Source organism: Taurulus bubalis (assembly GCF_910589615.1).
Source record: "Taurulus bubalis genome assembly, chromosome: 5".
NCBI lineage: Eukaryota > Metazoa > Chordata > Actinopteri > Perciformes > Cottidae > Taurulus > Taurulus bubalis.
The window spans coordinates 3,126,388-3,148,504 of NC_136593.1; the positions used below are offsets into that span (position 1 = coordinate 3,126,388).

At 44.0% G+C, this 22,117-nt stretch overlaps 2 protein-coding genes across 2 annotated transcripts in view; one reads left to right on the top strand and one right to left on the bottom strand.

Annotated features, from left to right (window-relative positions):
• The window catches only part of grip2b (glutamate receptor interacting protein 2b), a gene marked incomplete at its 3' end in the record, with an annotated part of 156,557 nt that extends 153,136 nt beyond the window's left edge, over window positions 1-3,421 (top strand). The window contains exons 23-25 of the mRNA XM_079218324.1: window positions 144-350; window positions 912-1,058; window positions 3,251-3,421. Of these exons, the coding sequence (XP_079074450.1) occupies window positions 144-350; window positions 912-1,058; window positions 3,251-3,421 (525 nt within the window). The remainder of the gene's footprint in view (window positions 1-143; window positions 351-911; window positions 1,059-3,250) is intronic.
• Window positions 3,422-17,312: 13,891 nt separating this feature from the next.
• The window catches only part of LOC306736676 (sodium- and chloride-dependent taurine transporter-like), a gene marked incomplete at its 5' end in the record, with an annotated part of 26,433 nt that continues 21,628 nt past the window's right edge, over window positions 17,313-22,117 (bottom strand). Inside the window, 2 exons of the mRNA XM_079218326.1 lie at window positions 17,313-19,232; window positions 21,074-21,244. Coding sequence (XP_079074452.1) covers window positions 19,077-19,232; window positions 21,074-21,244 — 327 coding nt within the window. The 3' untranslated portion in view covers window positions 17,313-19,076. The remainder of the gene's footprint in view (window positions 19,233-21,073; window positions 21,245-22,117) is intronic.

The window sequence follows — 22,117 nt, forward strand, 5'->3', positions numbered from 1 at the left end:
TATATTGAAGGGCACCAAATACTTGTTTAAATTGAATTTCTTACAAACTAACCCTTTCATTCCACCCAGATGTCCACCTGCTCCAGGAGGCCCATTTTAACCATGAGGCCCACCTGCTTCACGAGGCCCACCTGCACCACGAGGCCCACCTGCACCACGAGGCCCACCTGCACCACGAGGCCCACCTGCACCACGGGGCCCACATCCACCAAGACAACCAATCTCCTCTCCTGCACCACGAGCCCAAATCAAAGGCCTCTCTGAGAGTGTCGGAGAGGACGTGGGAGTCTCGTCGGATCAAAGAGGAGATGCAGGGGATTCTGTCCCCGACGCCTCTGGAGCTGCACAAAGTGAGTTCACCACCGGGCTTCGCTTCTGGGTTCGGACCCTGATTATACTTTTAAACGGTGTGATGTGCTGTCAGCGAGAGACGAGTATGCAGAGAAGCCACTGCTTCCCGTTCCCTTTTAAACTGGGATTACCGTAAAAGTCGGGTTATAATCCGCTACTACATTCGGTGGTTGTCCCCGCTAGCTCCCCGCTGTAGCCAGCTAGCACTGCTGCTAGTTTCCCGCTTGCTCCCCAACAACCACCAAAGGTAGCGGGACCAGCCCTGGCTCGACGTCCGACTTGGGCAGCAGCAGCTGGGAGCTAGCAGCAGCGGGGAGCTAGCAGCAGCGCTAGCTGGCTACAGTGGGGAGATAGCAGCAGCGTTAGCTGGCTACAATGGGGAGATAGCAGCAGCGCTAGCTGGCTACAGCTGGGAGCTAGCAGCAGCGCTAGCTGGCTACAGCAGGGACAACCACCGAAGGTAGTAGCGGCTTATAACCCGACTTTTACGGTACTCTTAAACAAGGTCAAAGTTTAGATTTCATCGCGCCCACCTCCCCTCCTTGTGTCGTCTCCTGCAGGTGACGGTGGTGAAGGACCCCGAGATCGACGACTTTGGCTTCAGCGTGTCGGATGGCTTCTTGGAGAAAGGAGTGTACGTCAACATGATCAGACCGGACGGGCCCGCCGATCGAGCCGGGCTCCGACCCTATGACAGGATCCTGCAGGTAAAGACGAGGGAACCCATTTCAGGTTTTGAGGTTTTTGAGGTTTTTGAGGTTTTGTCAACGTCTTTGTACTTTGTATAATATTACTCGTCACCATCAAATTAATGCTCAAATCCATCATCTTAACCTTGTTGTAACATTTCATTTTTATGGAGTGCGGCGCAAACGCGGCTTCGTCTCGTCAGAAATGGCCCTGAAAAGGTTTCAATTCAACCCCCAAATCTGCTTTACAAATTAGCTGTTGGTTAGTTTCCATCAGTACTTTCTTCAAGGCCGCACACTTTTTCTTTTGATACGGTTATGTAGAAACGGAAGAGGGAAAAAAAGACTCATACCATTTTAACTGAAGCAACAATAAATACAACGTTTCTGTGTTTGTTGTTTTAAGTAATGCTGAATATTTTGGTTCAAAATAAACTTGTATTTAGGATGAACATGATTATCGCTGGCCTCTAGAAACCTCTCCTCTTTTTACCCACTTGTGGGCGGACAAAACGAGACCTCGTTACAAAACAAGACCTCGTTACAAAACAAGACCCTCGATACAAAACAAGACCTCGATACAAAACAAGACCCTCGATACAAAACAAGACCTCGATACAAAACAAGACTCTCGATACAAAACGAGACCCTCGATACAAAACAAGATCTCGTTACAAAACAAGACCCTCGATACAAAACAAGACTCTCGATACAAAACAAGACCCCCGATACAAAACGAGACCTCGTTACAAAACAAGACCCTCGATACAAAACAAGACCCTCGATACAAAACAAGACCTCGATACAAAACAAGACTCTCGATACAAAACGAGACCCTCGATACAAAACGAGACCCCCGATACAAAACGAGACCTCGTTACAAAACAAGACCCTCGATACAAAACAAGACCCTCGATACAAAACAAGACTCTCGTTACAAAACAAGACCCTCGTTACAAAACAAGACCCCCGATACAAAACAAGACCTCGATACAAAACAAGACTCTCGATACAAAACGAGACCCCGATACAAAACAAGACCTCGTTACAAAACAAGACCCTCGATACAAAACAAGACCCCGATACAAAACAAGACCCTCGTTACAAAACAAGACCCTCGATACAAAACGAGACCCCGATACAAAACAAGACCCTCGTTACAAAACGAGACCCTCGATACAAAACGAGACCCCGATACAAAACAAGACCTCGTTACAAAACGAGACCCTCGATACAAAACAAGACCCTCGATACAAAACAAGACCCTCGTTACAAAACAAGACCCTCGATACAAAACGAGACCCTCGATACAAAACGAGACCCTCGATACAAAACAAGACCCTCGATACAAAACGAGACCCTCGATACAAAACAAGACCCTCGATACAAAACGAGACCCCCGATACAAAACAAGACCCTCGATACAAAACGAGACCTCGTTACAAAACAAGACCCTCGATACAAAACAAGACCCTCAATACAAAACAAGACCTTCAATACAAAACAAGACCCTCGATACAAAACGAGACCCCCGATACAAAACAAGACCCTCGATACAAAACGAGACCCCGATACAAAACAAGACCCTCGATACAAAACAAGACCCTCGATACAAAACGAGACCCCGATACAAAACAAGACCCTCGATACAAAACAAGACCCTCGATACAAAACAAGACCTTCAATACAAAACAAGACCCTCGATACAAAACAAGACCTTCAATACAAAACAAGACCCTCGATACAAAACAAGACCTTCAATACAAAACAAGACCCTCGATACAAAACAAGACCCTCAATACAAAACAAGACCCTCGATACAAAACAAGACCCTCGATACAAAACAAGACCTTCAATACAAAACAAGACCCTCGATACAAAACAAGACCCTCGATACAAAACAAGACCTCCGATACAAAACAAGACCCTCGATACAAAACAAGACCCCGATACAAAACAAGACCCTCGATACAAAACAAAACCTCCGATACAAAACAAGACCTCGATACAAAACGAGACCCCCGATACAAAACAAGACCCTCGATACAAAACAAGACCTCGATCCAAAACGAGACCGTATCAGGAATCATCCTTAAACCTGAAGCAACAGTCGGTGTCAAGCTAGCGAGCGTCTCCGCTCGTTAGCTTGCGCGCTAGCCCACGGCGGTGCCGCTCACCTGTTGTGTGCGTCTCTCTCCGGCTGCGTCCAGGTGAACCACGTGAGGACGAGGGACTTCGACTGCTGCTTGGCGGTTCCTCTCATCACGGAGGCCGGGGACCGGCTGGAGCTCGTCATCAGTCGCAACCCACTGGCGAACGACGACGACGACGACGTCACAGAGGACAATAACAACAGTTTAGACCACCCATTAGACCTGTAACACACACAGATACATCTCTAGACACACTCATACAGGAGACATACTATACTGGTGATGAAGTACAAAGTTCTGTACTGGAACTGGTCCAAACACACACGCCACCGATTCTACAGATACTCTCTCTCACACACACACACACACACACACACACACACACACACACACACACTTTCACTTGCATGCCCACACAGTCGCTCCTTCCCAGTCACACTGGGTTAAACTGCTGTCAGACTGTATGATCCTCTGTGGGAGCACTGGCTCGTTGCAGAGACACTCTCCCGAAGCTTGGCCGGGAACCCTCCAAGTCCTTCCAACGCAAACAACCGCTTAGCTGGCATTTTAACCGTCCGTTAGCTGACGACTCTTTAAATGCTGTTTTCACTGAAAACAAATGGCTAAAAAACCTGCAATTTGGGTTCAGCTGTCGTCAGTGCCAGGCCACGGGTTTCTAGACATCTTTGATACTTAAAACACAATATTGTAAATGATTTTAAGGACATTTCAACTGTGCTGTTAAAAAAAGGAACTGCCTCGTTCAGTTTACAGATTTCGTTTGTTTTAAGAAAGGCTATGAACACTCAGTAGAACATTAATGGTCCAGACAGATGTAGCCATTAGATAATTCCATATTGCTGCTAAGAATGCGTAAATACAATTTCTAGAACGGGTCAAGTTTAGCTTTTTCCCCCCCAGCTGTTGCATGAAAGTGGACTTCTATACTGGACACGTCAGCACAATAATACAACGTAAAACATAACAATCTAAATGTGTGCCATCATTACAAGTGGGAGACAACGGCGTCATCACTACTGCCAAAACATTAACGTTCAGTCCAAAACGTGAGAAGAAAAAAGAGGATTTGCTTTTCGCTTCAGACGTAAATTTGGCACGTTAAACAATGATTCATTATCATTTATTGCTTCAACACACTTGTTGCAGCTTTTGCTCGTGGAGATGCCACAGAGACAACTTTGTTGCCAACAGAAGAACATTTTCCTGCGACTTTTTAGTTTGTTTGCCAACTGCTGCTACAGTGTCTGTCCCTCCAGTCGTGTGAGAGCAGCGGGTTCATTGAAATGACCTCTATTCATGCCATTAAAGGTGCTGGGTGTAGCACATAAACAAACTGTATTCTAAACTGTGAACACACTTTGGGAACACAAACAATGTGGATGTATTTATCCCCAAATGCATTATCTTTATACTGAACAGACAAAAGTATAATACAAGTTGTAATTTCCACCACCCGAGTGCTGACGAAAGAGGCAAAAAAATCCATAACTTCAGAGAAGACGATTTTATTTTTCAAGGTTCACATTTTCTCCTTTGAGATGTGTGTGTGTGTGTGTGTGTTTTTTAGCAATACTGCTTCATAATCCTTGTGCTTTTATCATTTGAGGTCACATATTTGCTGAAAAATACACACACACATAGCTGAGCCTGTTCTCACTGTTAGACACCGACGCTTCGTCACAACCCTCAGCGCACGATATCCACGACAACGCGTGAGACGCACAACGCGTGAGACGCACAATGTCGTTGCCTCGGCGTTGACGGCGTGTTAGAGAGTCACTAAAAGGTCTGACGCTCACAGGAGCAACAGTGCATGCAGTCGGTCCGTCATTTAGAGTTCATCTTAAAAGTTGTTGACGTTTCTGATGGGCACATATATCTGAGTCAGTGTGTTCTCATCTCTGTGGGTGTGTCTGGAAGGGTGTGAACAGATGTGGAAGATACACACAGGTTCGATAATTGAGCCTTTGAATGCATTTTTCACAGAACTCTTAATCTTTCAAAGTACAGCTTGTTCCAGAAGTTTCGCCATCACATCTTTCTCTTTTGATTAGCTGCCCACTTTTGATTATTTCAGCTTTGCTTTTGAAAAATCATGTTGTTCTTTTTACATCAATGTGGCCGAGTGGACGGTTCTTAAAGCATTCGGGGGGGGTGGGGTCTCTTGGCAGAAATGGAATATAATAATAATAAGTATGTCTTCTTCATTGTAAAATCACCTGAAAACAAGATTTGTGTACTTGATAGCTTCGAACATGTCTCCATATGGAGCAGGAGGTTGCTTCTACGGTAGCCCAGAAGGGACAGACCCAAACTCCGGCTCGAGGTCGGACCATTCCTGTCGTGGAGATCTGAAGACGAAGAGATTTCAGCCGCTCATCTTTTGCTCTGATGATTCAAGCGGGTGTGTTTCATTCCCACCTGAGTCGTGGAGGTGCTGCGGCTGTCAGTGGGCCCGAAATAGCGCCGCTCGCTTCGCAGCGACACGAGCACAACTCAAGACATCTGAACCTCTCGTTCCAGGACTTTTCTTCACCTCTCCCGCCTCTTTTTCTTCTGAGATTCGTTCCACTTCCTCCGCCTCCCGTCTTAATGAACTCCTCTCATTTCTGCCAAAACCCTTTTTCTTTGCACTTATTATCTGCGCATTTGCCGAAATGAGGCTAGCTGGTTGCTCCCCTCCTACTGGGGAAACGTGTGTGTGTGTTGTGGTGTGTGTGTGAGAGACAGAGAGAAACTGGAGAGGGTTTATGGGTAAGAAAGACACATTTGTTATAAATGTATTCCTGTGTGGAAGCACAGTAGAGAGAGTCGACACCACATGTGAGAATGTGTGTGTGAAACCGAGAGGAGACAGAGAATAGCCTTTGTCCTCCGAAGGATTGGAAACATTTTCGACGGGAACAATCACAACCTCTGTTCTCTCTCTCTCACACACACTGTTTGCATGTCTCCCACTCTTCCTCGCGTTGTTACACAATACAGTTAGAATCCAGCTGCCCCCATTGAGAGCACCTGTGTGTGTGTGTGTGTGTGTGTGTGTGTGTGTAATAGAATGTGAGAGCCTGCATGTAAATGACTGTATTGGTATGTGGGTCTGTGTGCACTACATGTATATACATGTGTTTTTACATGTACGTATCCAAGGATGTCAGTTTCTATTTCCTTTGAAGCATATATGAGCGTGTGTGTGTGTGTGTGTGTGTGTGTGTGTGTGTGTGTGTGTGTTGGTCAGGGAGAGGGAGACGCTAGGTGGTGTACATTTCGTTGTACAGTGGTGATATTTTTTCAGAGCTGTGGGCCGTAAGGAGACCCTGATGACATGAAAGCCGTGTGAACTCATTCCTTGTGAGCGAGCCTGAGAACTTTTTTCATAAAGGACAAGAAAAAAATGGACATTTACATCTCAACAAGCACTTGCTACACACACACACACAAAAAAAAAAGAAGCACACTGTTGAATACCATGCACTGTAAGTATTTTCATGTACAACGGGACAGACCTGTCTGAGTGTTTTTTACGCAACTGTGAAGTGGCCAAAAGAAAACGTTTTGTAAAAGGTAAAAAAAAAAGAAGAAAAAAAGACAAAATGCTGAGAAAGGCCTTCCAAATTGTTCTGTTGTTTTTTATGTATGTGTGTATGTGTGTGGTCATCCATACTCCCTATGCATTTCTGGGTCAAAGGTCAGTTTAAAGCCCAATCCGGAATTGTAACAACAGCCCCACGGATGAGTGAAGTTTATAAGAAAATATAAATACTTCTCCACAGTTGCACAACGTAATACATGTGACAAATTTGCTCATTTACAGGTCATGTGTGGCATTTAGGTGGATCTATTGCAATCGAAATAGAATATAAAAACAATAAGTATATTTTCTTTAGCGTATTTTCTTTAGCGTATATATATATATATATATATATATATATATATATATATATATATATACATTAACGCTGCATGCTTGCATGCGGGAGAAGTTTCCATTGGTTGCAGTCTGCAACCGCAGCGCTAAATGCCATCAAATCCAACACACCGGCCCTTTTTAAGTCGTTGAACATTTTGCAAAAATGTAATTCCTGTACCAAGACCGTATTTATAATGCAATCATTTTAAAATTAATATTAAAATGTCTTTTCTGTCTATGGCATTTTGGGGAATTTACATATACTTCAGTTGGACGATTTTTTGACGTTTTTTTTTTTTTACGTAGGCTGCATTTGTCTGTTGTCACTAATTGTAATGATTAATTAACATTATTTAGTCATATATCCATCCAAGACATTTCCTTTACGGGACTGAGATAACGGTTCACTAGCTAACGACAGTGTCTTCAGCTAGCCATTAGCTTAACTTGCAATCCAGATACTGCCCCCCTTATATTACAACTATAGCATTTAGTCAGCTAGGTATTAGCTTAACCTTAATTACAACTATAGCACTTGTTCAGCTAACCATCAGCTTAACGTGTAATCTAGATACAGTCCCCCTTAAATTACAACTATAGCACTTAGTCAGCTAGCCATTATCTTAACCTTAAATTACAACTATAGAACTTAGTCAGCTAGCCATTAGCTTAACCTTAAATTACAACTATAGCACTTGGTCAGCTAACCATTAGCTTAACGTGTAATCTAGATACAGTCCCATTTAAATTACAACTATAGCACTTAGTCAGCTAGCCATTAGCTTAACATGAATCTAGATACAGTCCCCCTTATATTTCTACTATACCACTTGGTCAGCTAACCATTAGCTTAACATACAATCCAGATATAGTCCCCCTTATATTACAACTATAGCATTTAGTCAGCTAGCCCTTAGCTTAACCTTATATTACAACTTTAGCACTTGGTCAGCTAACCATTAGCTTAATGTGCAATCCAGATACAGTCCCCCTTCTATTTCTACTATACCACTTAGTCAGCTAGCCATTTGCTTTCCACAAAGGAAAATATAGTTAACTCGCTCTTTACAGTATTTGTTCAGCTAGCCATTAGCATTCTGCCTCTAAACTACAGCTAGGTAGCCAAACGTAACAAGTTGTATGCCATTACTCGTAACAAATGACAACTTCTTTACTGGAGATTCGGTTTTGACTCTACGAAAGGGAAAATTATATAAAATAAATAAAAAATAATAAATTATATTTTTGCATGATATCCAAAGACACAAATTTGATCGTCTCGAATGATCTTTTAGTCACGAGTGCGTCTCTCCAATCTCTGCGTCACATTTCTGAGGAATCCCACGAGAACGTTTCACAAACAAGTTAGTTGATTCATTGTAGCCTGAAACATTCATGTTCGTTTCATGACTTTAATTAAACATTGAATTATGAAAAAAAAAAGACATATATTGACAAGTGGTATTTCAGTTTATTGCAATTCTGGATTGGGCCGTTAATAATGTATGCGTTGATATTGTGTATTTTTTTCAAATTGTGTAAAGTTCTATTCTATGTAATATAGTATTTTTATATGACAATATTACTCTTCTGAAACATGGGAGAAAATACAAAACAGACATTATCAGAGAGGAAATAAAATGTATAACTTTGTTGTTGTCGTTTCTTTTCCCGTTTTTTTTTTCTATGAAACCAAGAGTGTACTGCTATACTTCTCTTTTTGAGAAGAACGTGAGAAAAGATCAGAAGTAAGAACAATAAAAATGCCTAATTTTATGTTGGATGACTCATTATGTTTGGTGTGTCTTTGTGTGAACTTCGTTTCTGCACTGCATGTGTGGACAGGCTGGACCGACGGTTTTAAACACTTCTCTTCGTACGTCACACTGTGTGCACAGGTTTCCTAAGAACTTGTGTAATGACTCTTTTTTTTTTTTTTTTTTTCGCTTTTCAACCAAAGTTAGCTGGTTCTTCTGTGAGCTCCTTTCCCACAACAATCCATGTGTGTGAGGAGAGAGTTGTGGGGCAGCAGACACACACTCGGATGTAATGTACCGTGTGTGTCTTATTCACCCGGTGCATGTTAGTGTCTGTGTGTTTGAGCCTCTGTGTATTTCCTTTCTGTGTGAGGACACACACATTTTTTTTCTGTCACTCTGCGAGATAACATGGTTCATGTTGTGTGTAAGTACTGTTCAGTCCTCTATATACATGTACATTCGGCTTCGGCAGACTTAATTATCCCCAAGAGTCTACCGTTACATAACAGGTTCAACACACACTGCTCATAAAATGCAACACACACACATACAGCAGTCACGCATGGAAAAGTAGTTAAGGCCCCGATGGCCCACTATAATACAGTACATTTACACACACACACTCATATGTGCAGGTTTGCACACTGAGCTCACGAGCCAACATTGAAACAGGAAGTTCTGTCTCTGGACGTGACTGGTCTTCATCATGCTTTTGCACCAGCAGGTACCTGAAGACCAGATGAAACTGGACCAATCACAACGATTGACTTCCACCAACAAACCAGAAAGCAGCATCCAGAGACACCGGGCTACGTATAACAAGAGTTACAGGTTATTGTGTCTGGACCAAAACAGATAAGAATGAGAGTCTAGTGCTGCGTTCACACCAAAAGAGTTGCAAATTTCGCCTGACTTTACTCGCTGGACTTTATGTGGTTAATTCCCTTTTTCGCAACCATTTGCTGCGGAAAGGGGGCGGGGCTTATCTCTGTGGCTTTACTCCGTGAAAACATTTACCGTTTCCGTCATTCACCATTGAAGTAACCACTAGTTCTGCTTTATACTTGTTGAGGAAGTCCCACACACGTCGGAACATCAACCGCCCCGTGTCTGGGTTCATAATATTATCCGTAGTCGCACACAGCTCCGACTCCTCCAGGACGAGTGTCTGGATGAAGCCGCTTCCAGCGCTCCTTCAGGACCAGCAGTTTGATTCAGTAACGGCAGGATGGCGGTGATGCCGGGCGGAGCTTCTCAACGCCGATTGGCTTTCGCAACTCAGCATCAGGTGAAAAAGCGAAAAAGCGGATAAGTGAAAAAGTGAAAAAGTGAAAAAGCGGGAAAGCGGAAAAGCGGAAAAGTGAAAAAGCGGAAAAGCGGAAAAGCGAACATTCACAACGCTTTTTCGCCTCTATCGTGCCGCCCGGCGAAAAATTCGCTTTTGCGCAACCATTCGCGTCTGTGCATTGACTTAACATGTAATCTACTCGCGCAAATATTGCGCAACTCTCTTTTGGTGTGTATTGTGTGGAGTTGCACAACATCCTGGGATCCAAACTGGGCCCACTTGACTTTCACATCATCCCTCGCTTGCTTTGCTCTTCCACTTCCTGTTCTATTTTTGACGGCAGAACAAAAAAGGCAAAAGTACCATAAAGCGCTAATCTCGAGTACACGCAGATTTATTTGTTGCTCGTTTCCCCGTGTGAAGGCCAAAGAACTGTCATGAAGATGAAACGGGGAAAAGAGATTCTCAGCAGCGAAGTCTATTCTCGGCGCTGGCAAGCGGAGGATGGAAATGTCAGCGCTGCGTTTCTGTCTCTGGAGTGCCAGTTATTTAAAGCTCAGACTGCGGCGACACAACAGCTAAATTAATATTATCCAACGCTGAGTTCAAGCCAACATCATCTTCTGTGATTCCTGCCGAACAAAAGGACTTTTGTTGGGTCACACGGGAGCAGTAATTATAATTGAAGTGGTGGTATTTGTGTCACTTTTCTGGACAAAAAGCAAAACCAAAAGCAAATAATGAAACAAGACCCGACTGGATTTGCTCAGCGTCTGAAAGAAGCCTCTGTCTTCCTGTCACTGCGAGGCAGAAACGGGACTTTTGAAATGAGTATTTTATGTCGTAATACTTTCATTGGTGGCGGTTGTTTTGAGAAAAAAATTAAAAAGTAACCGCATGTAACCCGCAGTTGTTGAGGGAAAATACCAGTCTGGGATAATTGGCTGTGTTCGGAAAGCAGCTTCTATTAAACGCAGCATGTCTGAGCCGTTATTTCCCTGTTGTGAAACGGATGTTTGGGTCAAAATATTCCATCGGCTGAAGCCGTTTCCACAGACCACGCAGCTCAGTGGAGAGTTGTTGGTTCTCCTGTTTTTAGGGGTTAGCGTAGCTTAGGTAAGAGATCTCTCTTTTGTGTGGTGTTGTTTGGTGAGGCTGGATGGACTTAACTCATGTGTTGTTGTGTTGTGGGTTGTAGTGCCACCATGAAGCCAACACAAACACACAACTTTGGGAAAATGCATTCATAAAGGGGGCGGGAAACAGTTCCCACGGTCAGATGATTGACTGTAAAACACACACACACGAGCATACATAGCAGTACGTTGTTGATGTTTTCTGGGAAGCCGGCTTCATGTCCTCAGGGGCCGCCATGTGGTAACCAACCACCGACCAGGGATCACCCGGGCAATCCTTCAACCCAACCAATCACAGCCAGAGGAACATGTTTATGTTTCCCAACAGCTACAAGAAAAGCATCTATGTTATCTTTAAGCTAACAACATTGTGTCATATTCTGACTATATCCTACAGGGCTCTTACTCTGATGGGGCCAAAGAAAAACAACCAATCAGAGCTCTTGAACCCGGCTGTCGATGAGCTTGTAAAACTTGTGATCTCAAGTGAAAGTGTCAAACTAGGAAGCGCCGATCGAATAGGAATCAAGATTGCCTAATTCATGCCTCAATTGTTTTCAGAAACAGATTCTAGTGAACCGTCTCGCGGTGAAATGAACGTTTGCTTCAAGTGTTTTTAGTTTTTTGGTCCGACTCGGTTTCTGATTGGTTGTTTTCCTTGGGGCGCGTTGGAATCTCGCAAACGCCACAAGGAGGAAGAGGAACCAGATGTTTTCATGGATTATCTGTCTCATGTATTGCTGTCGGGATGGAGTAGAAAAAACAGTCCATCAAAGAGCCGGTGTTGCATAGCAGTTGAATGTCTTTAACCCTAGAACAGTAACGTCACCCGAGCGATTGTGGTTCTGTTATTTTCATTGTGTTGCTTTTGTCTGAGTTGTGTGAGTCCTTGTGTAGCTTCATGCTGCTGACTGACGTTATTGAAGGTAGGCGTGTCTTATTGAAGGTAGGCATGTCTTATTGAAGGTAAGTGTGTCTCATTGAAGGTAAGTGTGTCTTATTGGAGGTAAGTGTGTCTTATTGGAGGTAGGTGTGTCTTATTGAAGGTAAGTGTGTCTTATTGAAGGTAAGTGTGTCTTATTGGAGGTAGGTGTGTCTTATTGAAGGTAAGTGTGTCTTATTGAAGGTAGGCGTGTCTTATTGAAGGTAAGTGTGTCTTATTGAAGGTAAGTGTGTCTTATTGGAGGTAGGCGTGTCTTATTGAAGGTAAGTGTGTCTCATTGAAGGTAGGCGTGTCTTATTGAAGGTAAGTGTGTCTTATTGAAGGTATGTGTGTCTTATTGGAGGTAGGTGTGTCTTATTGAATGTAGGTGTGTCTTATTGGAGGTAGGCGTGTCTTATTGAAGGTAGGTGTGTCTTTTTGAAGGTTGGCGTGTCTTATTGAAGGTAAGTGTGTCTCATTGAAGGTAGGCGTGTCTTATTGAAGGTAAGCATGTCTTATTGAAGGTAGGCATGTCTTATTGAAGGTAGGCATGTCTTATTGAAGGTAGTTGTGTCTTATTGAAGGTAGGTGTGTCTTATTGAAGGTAAGTGTGTCTTATTGGAGGTAGGCGTGTCTTATTGAAGGTAGGCATGTCTTATTGAAGGTAGTTGTGTCTTATTGAAGGTAGGTGTGTCTTATTGAAGGTAGTTGTGTCTTATTGAAGGTAGGTGTGTCTTATTGAAGGTAGACGTGTCTTATCGAAGGTAGGCCTGTCTTATTGAAGGTAGGTGTGTCTTATTGAAGGTAAGTGTGTCTTATTGAAGGTAGACATGTCTTATTGAAGGCAAGTTTGTCTTATTGAAGGTAGGCGTGTCTTATTGAAGGTAGGTGTGTCTTATTGAAGGTAGACATGTCTTATTGAAGGTAAGTGTGTCTTATTGAAGGTAGGCGTGTCTTATTGAAGGTAGGCGTGTCTTAGTGAAGGCGTTAACTAAAAATGTCATCGGGCACTTTTAAATAATAATAAATAAATAAATCAGCATCATAATCAGGTGCCAAGTGACATAAGTTAATAATATATATTTAATTACCCTATTATTATTATTATTATTATTATAATTGCCACATAATATATATAATTGCCGAAGAGCAAAACCTCCTATCTGAAAAATTCCCTTTTTTTAGAATACAAAAAACACCTAAAATACTATAAATAGCAGAATGCTATTTGGAATACCCAACACAGAATACAATTTAAATTGTTTTAAATAAAAATGGTGGTTTTCCCCCACTTTTCCTGGATCATTTTGCAGACAGGAAGTTTTGCACTTTGGCCATTATACATATTATGTGGCAATTATAATCAACATATATGTCACTTGGCACCTGATAATGATGCTGACTTTTATTCAAATGCTAAAAATGCCCGATGACATTTTCACTAATGACTCTCGTGACTCGATATATGTTATTTATATACTATTATTATTATTATATTTGCCACAAAGCAGTTTCCAACCCATTTGACTACTTCCAGACTGAAGCAGGAGGCTGCATTCCAACACGATGGTGTTGGAATGCAGCCTCCTGCGCTGCTTGAGCACCTTAAATCTGCTAATACGGGTTTTGTAGGATTACAGTTTATTATGCTGTCGAGAGGATTTACGTTCATAAATCCCACGAGTTGGGAAATGTGAACTTGAATGGAATGATGTGTGTGTTACACGACCTGTACACGACCATGTCATACAGACACACACACACACACACACAAAAAAGCACACACACACAAGAGCTCATTTTCAAAAGACAAATTTTTTATTAAGAAATAAAAAAAGTTTTACACCTTAGTAAAACCCGTTCAAACACATATTTTTTTTTTCACGTTTTTTTTTTTTTTCAATTTATTTTTTACCTAGCTTACAGGTTGGCCATAGAAATAAAAAATAAAACCTTTCAAATTCTTTTTTAAAAATGTTTTTTTTATCTTCAGAAAGAATTCAAAAAACATTTTCTCATGTACATTCCCTAAAAAAGGAAAAAGGGGCTGGCATACAGTATAATGCAGGAAGGACGTCACTGGGAGCGACGCTGACCAGAGGGACTCCATTTCCCAGAGGACTCGGCGCTTTACGTCAAAAAGGAAAGCAGGAAGGTGATTGTACGGCCAAATCTTGACTGAAAGCTAAAAGCCAAAGCATGTAAATATGAGAGATGATAACTGCGGTTCTCTGGTTTGATGTTATGGAAATAAAGAACTCACGATGGAGCCCCGGTTATCTCCCTTTAACAGACGCTAAGTGACCTCTACGCAGCCTGAAGGTCACCTCCGTGTGGTCTGAATGTCCCCGCACTTTAGAAACAGAGCGTTAGCTTGTGGATGAACCTGCAGGTGGAGACGACGTAGGCAACGCGGGGTATTTATCATCGGGTCACATGGTCCTGCATGGATGCAGTTTGGTTCTTCGGGTTTCTTTGATAAAGCACTACGGCTGCGTGCCGGGGTTTCGGGGGCGAAGTTGGATTTATAAATGTCTGAATAAGCATTCAAGGTTTTAAAAGAAAAAGCCCACATTGGATATGATTCAATCTGTTTAAATATTGGATTTACTGCATTTTGTCGCTTCCCCAAAGTCCGAGGCGTTATGTCCTCATAAGGGTAGTAAGATCTCAAGGTGTTGGAGGTTTCGGTGAACTTTGGTGTGTTTCTGGGAAGCTGCCTGACTCCCTCTGTTGTATTCTAGCAGCACGGAGAGCAGGGAAGAGATGGCGGCTTAGTGGCAGTGTTACTGTGTTTCTCACAATTTAGCAGTCTGTCACGAACAAAATAAAAAAAATACGTTTTGCTAAGAAATTAAATTTTTTTTTAGCATCATCATCATTAGCATCATTAGCATCAGTGCATTTCAAACCAGGAGATCTTTGATGGAGCAGTGGTTCACTTTGGTTCCTCACTGCAGGAGATTTTTTTTGGGGTCGGTTTTTAATTTAACTGGATGAACCCGAAGGTTCAAATGTTCTCAACTAAGAATTCACAGACTGCCGTGTTTTTTTTTTTCTTCTTCAAAAGGTTTCGGTTCAGCCTCTTGGGGAAAAAAAAAAAAACAGCGAGAAAAATAAAAGTATTCTACAAAGTATTGCACGTAACAAATCGTAGCTTTTTTTTTGTTGTGTTGTTTTTTTTGATTGACAGTTGTACACGTTGCCCCCGACGACAGAGGCTCACATACTCTATATTTGGAATACAAAAAGGCAAATGTGACAGACACACAATTTAAAATGAAAATAAAACAAGAAAAACTGCAGAATTCAATGAAACAAGATCAATAAAATAAAATAAAAAAAGGAAACTAATTCTTTAGTTTTCAACCCTAACAAACAGACCTCCAGAAACCTCGACCCCTGACCCCGCGGGTCACTTTCACGTTTCAACATTCGGCGGTAAAAACTTTGTGCATCGCTAATGCTGTCACTTCTCTTTTGCAAAGTCGTTTTTCTCTGAGAACACAAGATTCTTTTCGTGAAATCTTAAAGTGAAAGGAAGGTTTTCTCAAACTGAAGGAGTGTAAGAAGGCAGAGGAACCGGTACGTACCGCACATGTACACAGAGGCAGGACAGACCAATAAATGATGCAGTTATTAATATTATTTATGGTCCGTGCTTCCCGACCAACAGGAGGATCTCAGCACGAGGTTCACTCATATTTACCGGCCATAAACTTTGTGTCTCTTTGCAACAGATATTTCATTTGCAACATATTTCTTGTGGTCCCAACGTAATAAAACGTGTTTTTTTTCCATTTTGTGCATCTGAGAAATAATCACCAAGACTAAATATGCGTTTAAAAATGCACATTTAGTTGTTGTGCATACGCAGCGTATGGTATCTGATGCTGCTGCTCCGACTGGAGGAGCTGGCAGAGCTTTCCTTTCAGCATTTTACACATTTTCATGTATTTTTTGGGCCTCGGTGCAAAGACCCTCCGGCGGCTGGGGGGACACGGTCTGTACAAAAGAGTAACTTCAAACAAAGCGTGTATTAAAATGTTCTGCAGGAGCTGAGCTGTACAAAGACGACTTCTATAGGAAAAGTTAGAGTATGAAAATAGATGTCTGCTGTGGATTTGGTTTCACCAATCCCTTTTAATGATATGAACTACTTTACTCTAAGTTGAAGAAATGAATTCAAACAAAACAAAACAATAAAATAAAAGATCAAAGCTTAGATGACGGATGAGGAAGTGAAGCCCTGATTTCACGATCGCCTCCGGTGTGACGTCGTGAGTCCAATTCCTGCAACGCACGCGCGACGTGAGCGGATACTTTATATCATTTTGATCTTTTTTTTAAATACGTCCGCTTTTGTGCTTTTTTTTTCTTCGGAAAACAGAATTTTTTTTTTTTTTTTTTAAACAGTATTCCGATTTATTTATTGTTTTTTTTTTCCTTTACTATAGAGGCCAATGAGGACCCGGAATAAAAAGATGGCAGTGCTTTTCTTTTGGCCTCATTTCATTTCACATGAAAGTCCAAATCACACAAATAAAGTGCGATAATATCTCACTTTGACTCTTTCTGTATCTCTTTGCCTTCGAATGTGGATTACATAGGCAGTAAAGGTATGATGTGTATATGTATATATATATATATATATATATATATATATATATATATATATATATATATATATATATATATATATATATATATATATAGATCCAATGGCCTTTCAAGATGGACAATAACATTGATTTAAATTGCTACCGTTAAATGTCTCTTTGTCAACCGGTAACGAGTCAAATGTTTTTGGCCGCTGGGTTCAAGTCCCGAGTGGAGAACCCGTCGTGCACACGGAGAACCCGTCGTGCACACGGAGAACCCGTCGTGCACACGGAGAACCCGTCGTGCACACGGAGAACCCGTCGTGCACACTGGGAACCCGTCGCCGCGCTAAAGTGAACCTCGCGTTGGGAAGCGTGGTTCTTCTCATGGACCGGCGTCGTGTTTCCGATACGTCTGGCGTATCGTCGCCTAATTTCACAGCTTTAATTCGCTAATATATTCCATCAGAAGTTACGTTTACGATTCTCTTCATTTTTTCGTCTTTGGTTTATAGGCTTAAAATTTGAATTGACTCAACGCAACATTTCAAGTGTTTTTTTTTAACGTTTTTTTTTGCGAATGTTGTTTAATTTATTCCGTTTTTTTCGCGTCTCTAAACTCATCCCGATATAGACGCCTTTAACCCCGATGACTCCTCATTCTGAGTCGCTCTGAAGTGAAGCGGCTCGGCCCTCGTCTCTGGAGTGAAGTGAAGCGGCGAGGCGACGGCGGGGGAAATAAAACAACAACGTGACCAAACTCTGGATGGATACGCAGAGTTTTGTTTTTACCGTTTTCCTACAGCGCCGTCTGGAAGAATTTACCCAACAAATAAAATACAGTCCCCCGGTATTTACAGAAGAGGAAAAGCTATAAAACCCCAAACACCTCCCGACTTTACACATGGAGCCATTGTAGAATCCCCCCCTTTTTTTTTGCTCGCCGAATGTTTAAGCCCCGCCCCCAGAGACCATATTTGGGCGGATGAAAACAGTTGCATTGTTTGATTAGCGTAACGCTAAAGACGGATTTCTTGAAGGAGGATTGTCGCTACAATGGCCGCCGCTGTAAATGTGTATGATTTGTATAATAGCTGAGTATTTTTCACAAGTGTTCCTTCTTCTATGTAAAAACTACAGCAATAATCATCAATAGTGAATAACAATAATATTAATAGTCTTAATAAAAAAAAGAAACAAAAAAAAAAACATTGACAGAGGAAAAAAAACTAATAATAATGTAACTTCCTCTGTAGAAAAAGAAAATTAAATCCAATCCAAAAGTGTAAGCCAAGAGTGCCTAGTGCAGCCACTACGTACTGTAAACTGGTCTAGACACAGAAGATAGATAGATAGATATAGATAGACTGATAGCTACTACTGTACACTACGCCACAAACAACACACTCAAGGGTTCAACCTCACACTTCAACTCCTTTCAGATTCCTCTGGGTGCAGAGCGGCTTCCTCAGTGCTAGTCTCTCATTGGCCCATAGTCTCGCTATGGAAGAAGGGGATGTTTGTGCTAAGGTGCTTTTCCAATAGAGAAAGAACCAGGATGCTGGCTGGATAAGGGTCATGGCTACGCTTTATGTTTAGCTGCACCTAGAAATGAGAACACTGCAGTTTTTGATTGATTGGTAGGTTTGGTCATTTTTCTCACTGCTGCAGCTGGAATATCATGGAAAAGTCTTTCTGACGCGAGCAGGGAACTGGCTTTTAGTTTCGATGAAAGATTCTGTCCCTGCAGCGCCTCTCCTGGACACCATTCATTATATATAAGATATCACATCAAAGGCGGAGAGCTATTATATATATTCAAAGAACAGCGCCCCAAAAAATGTATTTTGCTGATCTGTGATCAATTACTTTTAGTTTGATTCAAGACTCAATAACCACTTCCTTCTTCTTTTAGTTTCTTACAACAAAGGCTGGTGTTAGCGGACATTAATCCAGCAGCTTTTGACCGGAGGCTGGAACTAACTGACCAAAACAAGACGTGTCGTCATGTGATGCTACAAACGGGAGAAAAATATAAAACCACCAGCAGCTGTGAGTGATTCAGAAATAGATTTGAAATGTGATCGCTGCCCTCTGAAGGAAACCCAGAAGTATTCCAACCAGACCTTTTTTTTTTTTTTTTTTCCTTCCTTCCTTCAAACCCTTATGAGTCCACAGACAGACAGAGAGACAGACAGAAGCACTGAAGCTGTGGAGGAGAGGAGAGCGTCTCACGGAGACTCGTCCTCTACATCATGGTCTCTACGATGGTGTGGGTCGGCGCCTTCAGGAGCCCTTTGTTCCCGTTGGGGTCCAGCGGGTACGACAGCTCCTTCAGCCCGCGGTGGTCCGCCGGCCGGGAGCTAGCGCCGCCGCGGACCGGGGCCGCCACCGCCTTGATCCTCTGAGGTGGGAGGGGGGGAGGGGGAAGAGGGAGCAGGAATGAGTAGGAGGAGAAGAGGGCGGAAGGAGGAAAGGAAGGTCAGAGAAAGGATGGAGGAAGGAGGGAGGCAGGAAGGAGGAAGGATGGAAGGAGGGAGGGAGGAAGGAAGGAGGAGGGAGAAAGGAGGAAAGGATGGAGGAAGGAAGGAAGGAAGGAGGAGGAAGGGACGGAGGAGGGAGGGATGGAGGAAGGAAGGAGGGAAGGAAGGAGGGAGGAAGGAAGGTGGAAAGGAGGGAGGGAAGGAGGGAGGACGAGGAAGGAGGAAAGGTGGGAGGGAGGAAGGATGAGGGAAGGAGGGAGGATGGAGGAAGGAAGGAAGTGGGAGGAAGGAGGAAAGGAAGGAAGGGGGAAGAAGGGAGGAAAGAGGGAGGGCGGAAGGAGGGAGGCAGGAAGGAGGAAGGATGGAAGGAGGGAGGGAGGAAGGAAGGAGGAGGGAGAAAGGAGGAAAGGATGGAGGGAGGAAGGATGGAGGAGGAAGGGACGGAGGAGGGAGGGATGGAGGAAGGAAGGAAGGAGGGAAGGAAGGAGGGAGGAAGGAAGGTGGAAAGGAGGGAGGGAAGGAGGGAGGAGGAGGAAGGAGGAGGAAGGAGGAAAGGTGGGAGGGAGGAAGGATGAGGGAGGAATGGAGGGAAGGAGGGAGGAAGAAAGGAGGAAGGAAGAAAAGAGGAAGGGAGAAAGGAGGGAAAGAGAGGAAGAAGAGGAGTAAGGATGGAGGAAGTGGGCGGAAGGAGGGAGGCAGGAAGGATGGATGGAAGGAGGGAGGGAGGAAGGAAGGAGGAGGGAGAAAGGAGGAAAGGATGGAGGAAGGAAGGAAGGAGGAGGAAGGGACGGAGGAGGGAGGGATGAAGGAAGGAGGGAAGGAAGGAGGGAGGAAGGAAGGTGGAAAGGAGGGAGGGAAGGAGGGAGGAGGAGGAAGGAGGAGGAAGGAGGAAAGGTGGGAGGGAGGAAGGATGAGGGAGGAATGGAGGGAAGGAGGGAGGATGGAGGAAGGAAGGAAGTGGGAGGAAGGAGGAAAGGAAGGAAGGGGGAAGAAGGGAGGAAAGAGGGAGGGCGGAAGGAAGGAGGCAGGAAGGAGGAAGGATGGAAGGAGGGAGGGAGGAAGGAAGGAGGAGGGAGAAAGGAGGAAAGGATGGAGGAAGGAAGGAAGGAAGGAGGAGGAAGGGACGGAGGAGGGAGGGATGGAGGAAGGAAGGAGGGAAGGAAGGAGGGAGGAAGGAAGGTGGAAAGGAGGGAGGGAAGGAGGGAGGAGGAGGAAGGAGGAGGAAGGAGGAAAGGTGGGAGGGAGGAAGGATAAGGGAAGGAGGGAGGATGGAGGAAGAAAGGAGGAAGGAAGAAAAGAGGAAGGGAGAAAGGAGGGAAAGAGAGGAAGAAAGGGAGGAAGGAGGAAGAAGAGGAGTAAGGAGGGAGGGAGGCAGGAAGGATGAAAAGAGGGAGGAGGGCAAAAGAAGGGAATGAGTGAGGAAGGAGCAAGGAAGGAGGGAGAAAGGAAAAAAGGAAGGAATAGGGAGGGAAGGAATGGGGAAGGAGGCAGAAAAGAGGGAGGAAGGAGGGAAGAAGGGAGGAGGGAGGGAAGAAGGATGGAGGGAGGATGTGAGAAGTGTGAGATGGGGGTGAGTTCAAGGAGAGAAAAGAAAGAGAGGCGAAGAAGAAATGATGGAGAGACGGAGAGGAAGGGATAACGGAGAGAGGAGAGAACCAAAAACAAGAGAAACAAAAAAGTTAAAAACTTGACTTTTGCACACGAACAAAAAGCCACAAAACCTGGGCTGGACAGAACCAAACAAGATGGCCGCCGCGCTCACCTCGATGAGCGGCCCGTCGGACCGGATGATCTTGATGACGACCACCATGGGGATGCAGATCATGGAGGTCAGGGCCAGAGTCCAGCCCACGCCCACGGCCCAGTCCGGGTACTCGTAGATCTTGTTGTAGGTCAGAGGCTTGTACTTCACCAAGGAGAAGACGAAGCAGCCCTGAGGAGGAAGAGCAGCGACCGTCACTCATTCTGACACATACGGTCCTGTCCCTTTAAGAAACCCGATAGCGTCCTGTTTCTTAAAGGGACAGGACGTCATTTTAGACATTCAATGTGCTGTATTTGCCTTCACGAAGGCAAATACAGCACATTGAACGTCTAAAATGACGTCCTGTCCCTTTAAGAAACCCGATAGCGTCCTGTTTCTTAAAGGGACAGGACGTCATTTTAGACATTCAATGTGCTGTATTTGTCTTTGTGAAGGCAAACACTCCCTCGTTAGTTCTCTCCTCTCTCCGTTATCCCTTCCTCTCCGTCTCTCCATCATTTCTTCTTGACGCCTCTCTTTCTTTCCTCTCCTTGAACTCACCCTCATCTCACACTTCTTCAATCCCTCCCTTCCTTGCTCCCTCTTTCCCTCGTTCCTCCCTCTTTTCTCCCTCCCTCCCCATTCCTTACCTCCCTCTTCCTTCCTCTTTCCCTCCCTCCCTCCTTCCCCCCTCCGCCTTCCTTCCTTCCTCCCCCCTCTTCCTTGCTCCCTCCTGCTTCCTTGCTCCCTCCTTCCTTTCTCCCTTCTGCTTCCTCCCTCCCTCCTTCTGCCCTCCTCCCTTCCTTGCTCCCTCCTTCCTCCCTCCTGCTTCCTTCCTTCCTCCCTCCTTGCTCCCTCCTTCCTTCCCTCCTTCCTTGCTCCCTCCCTCCTTTCTCCCTCCTTCCTCCCTTCCTTCCTTGCTCCCTCCTGCTTCCTTTCTCCCTCCTTCCTCCCTTCCTTGCTCCCTCCTGCTTCCTTTCTTCCTCCCTTCCTTGCTCCCTCCTTCCTCCTCATCCCTTCCTTTCTCCTTTCTGCTTCCTTCCTCCCTCCCTCCTTGCTCCC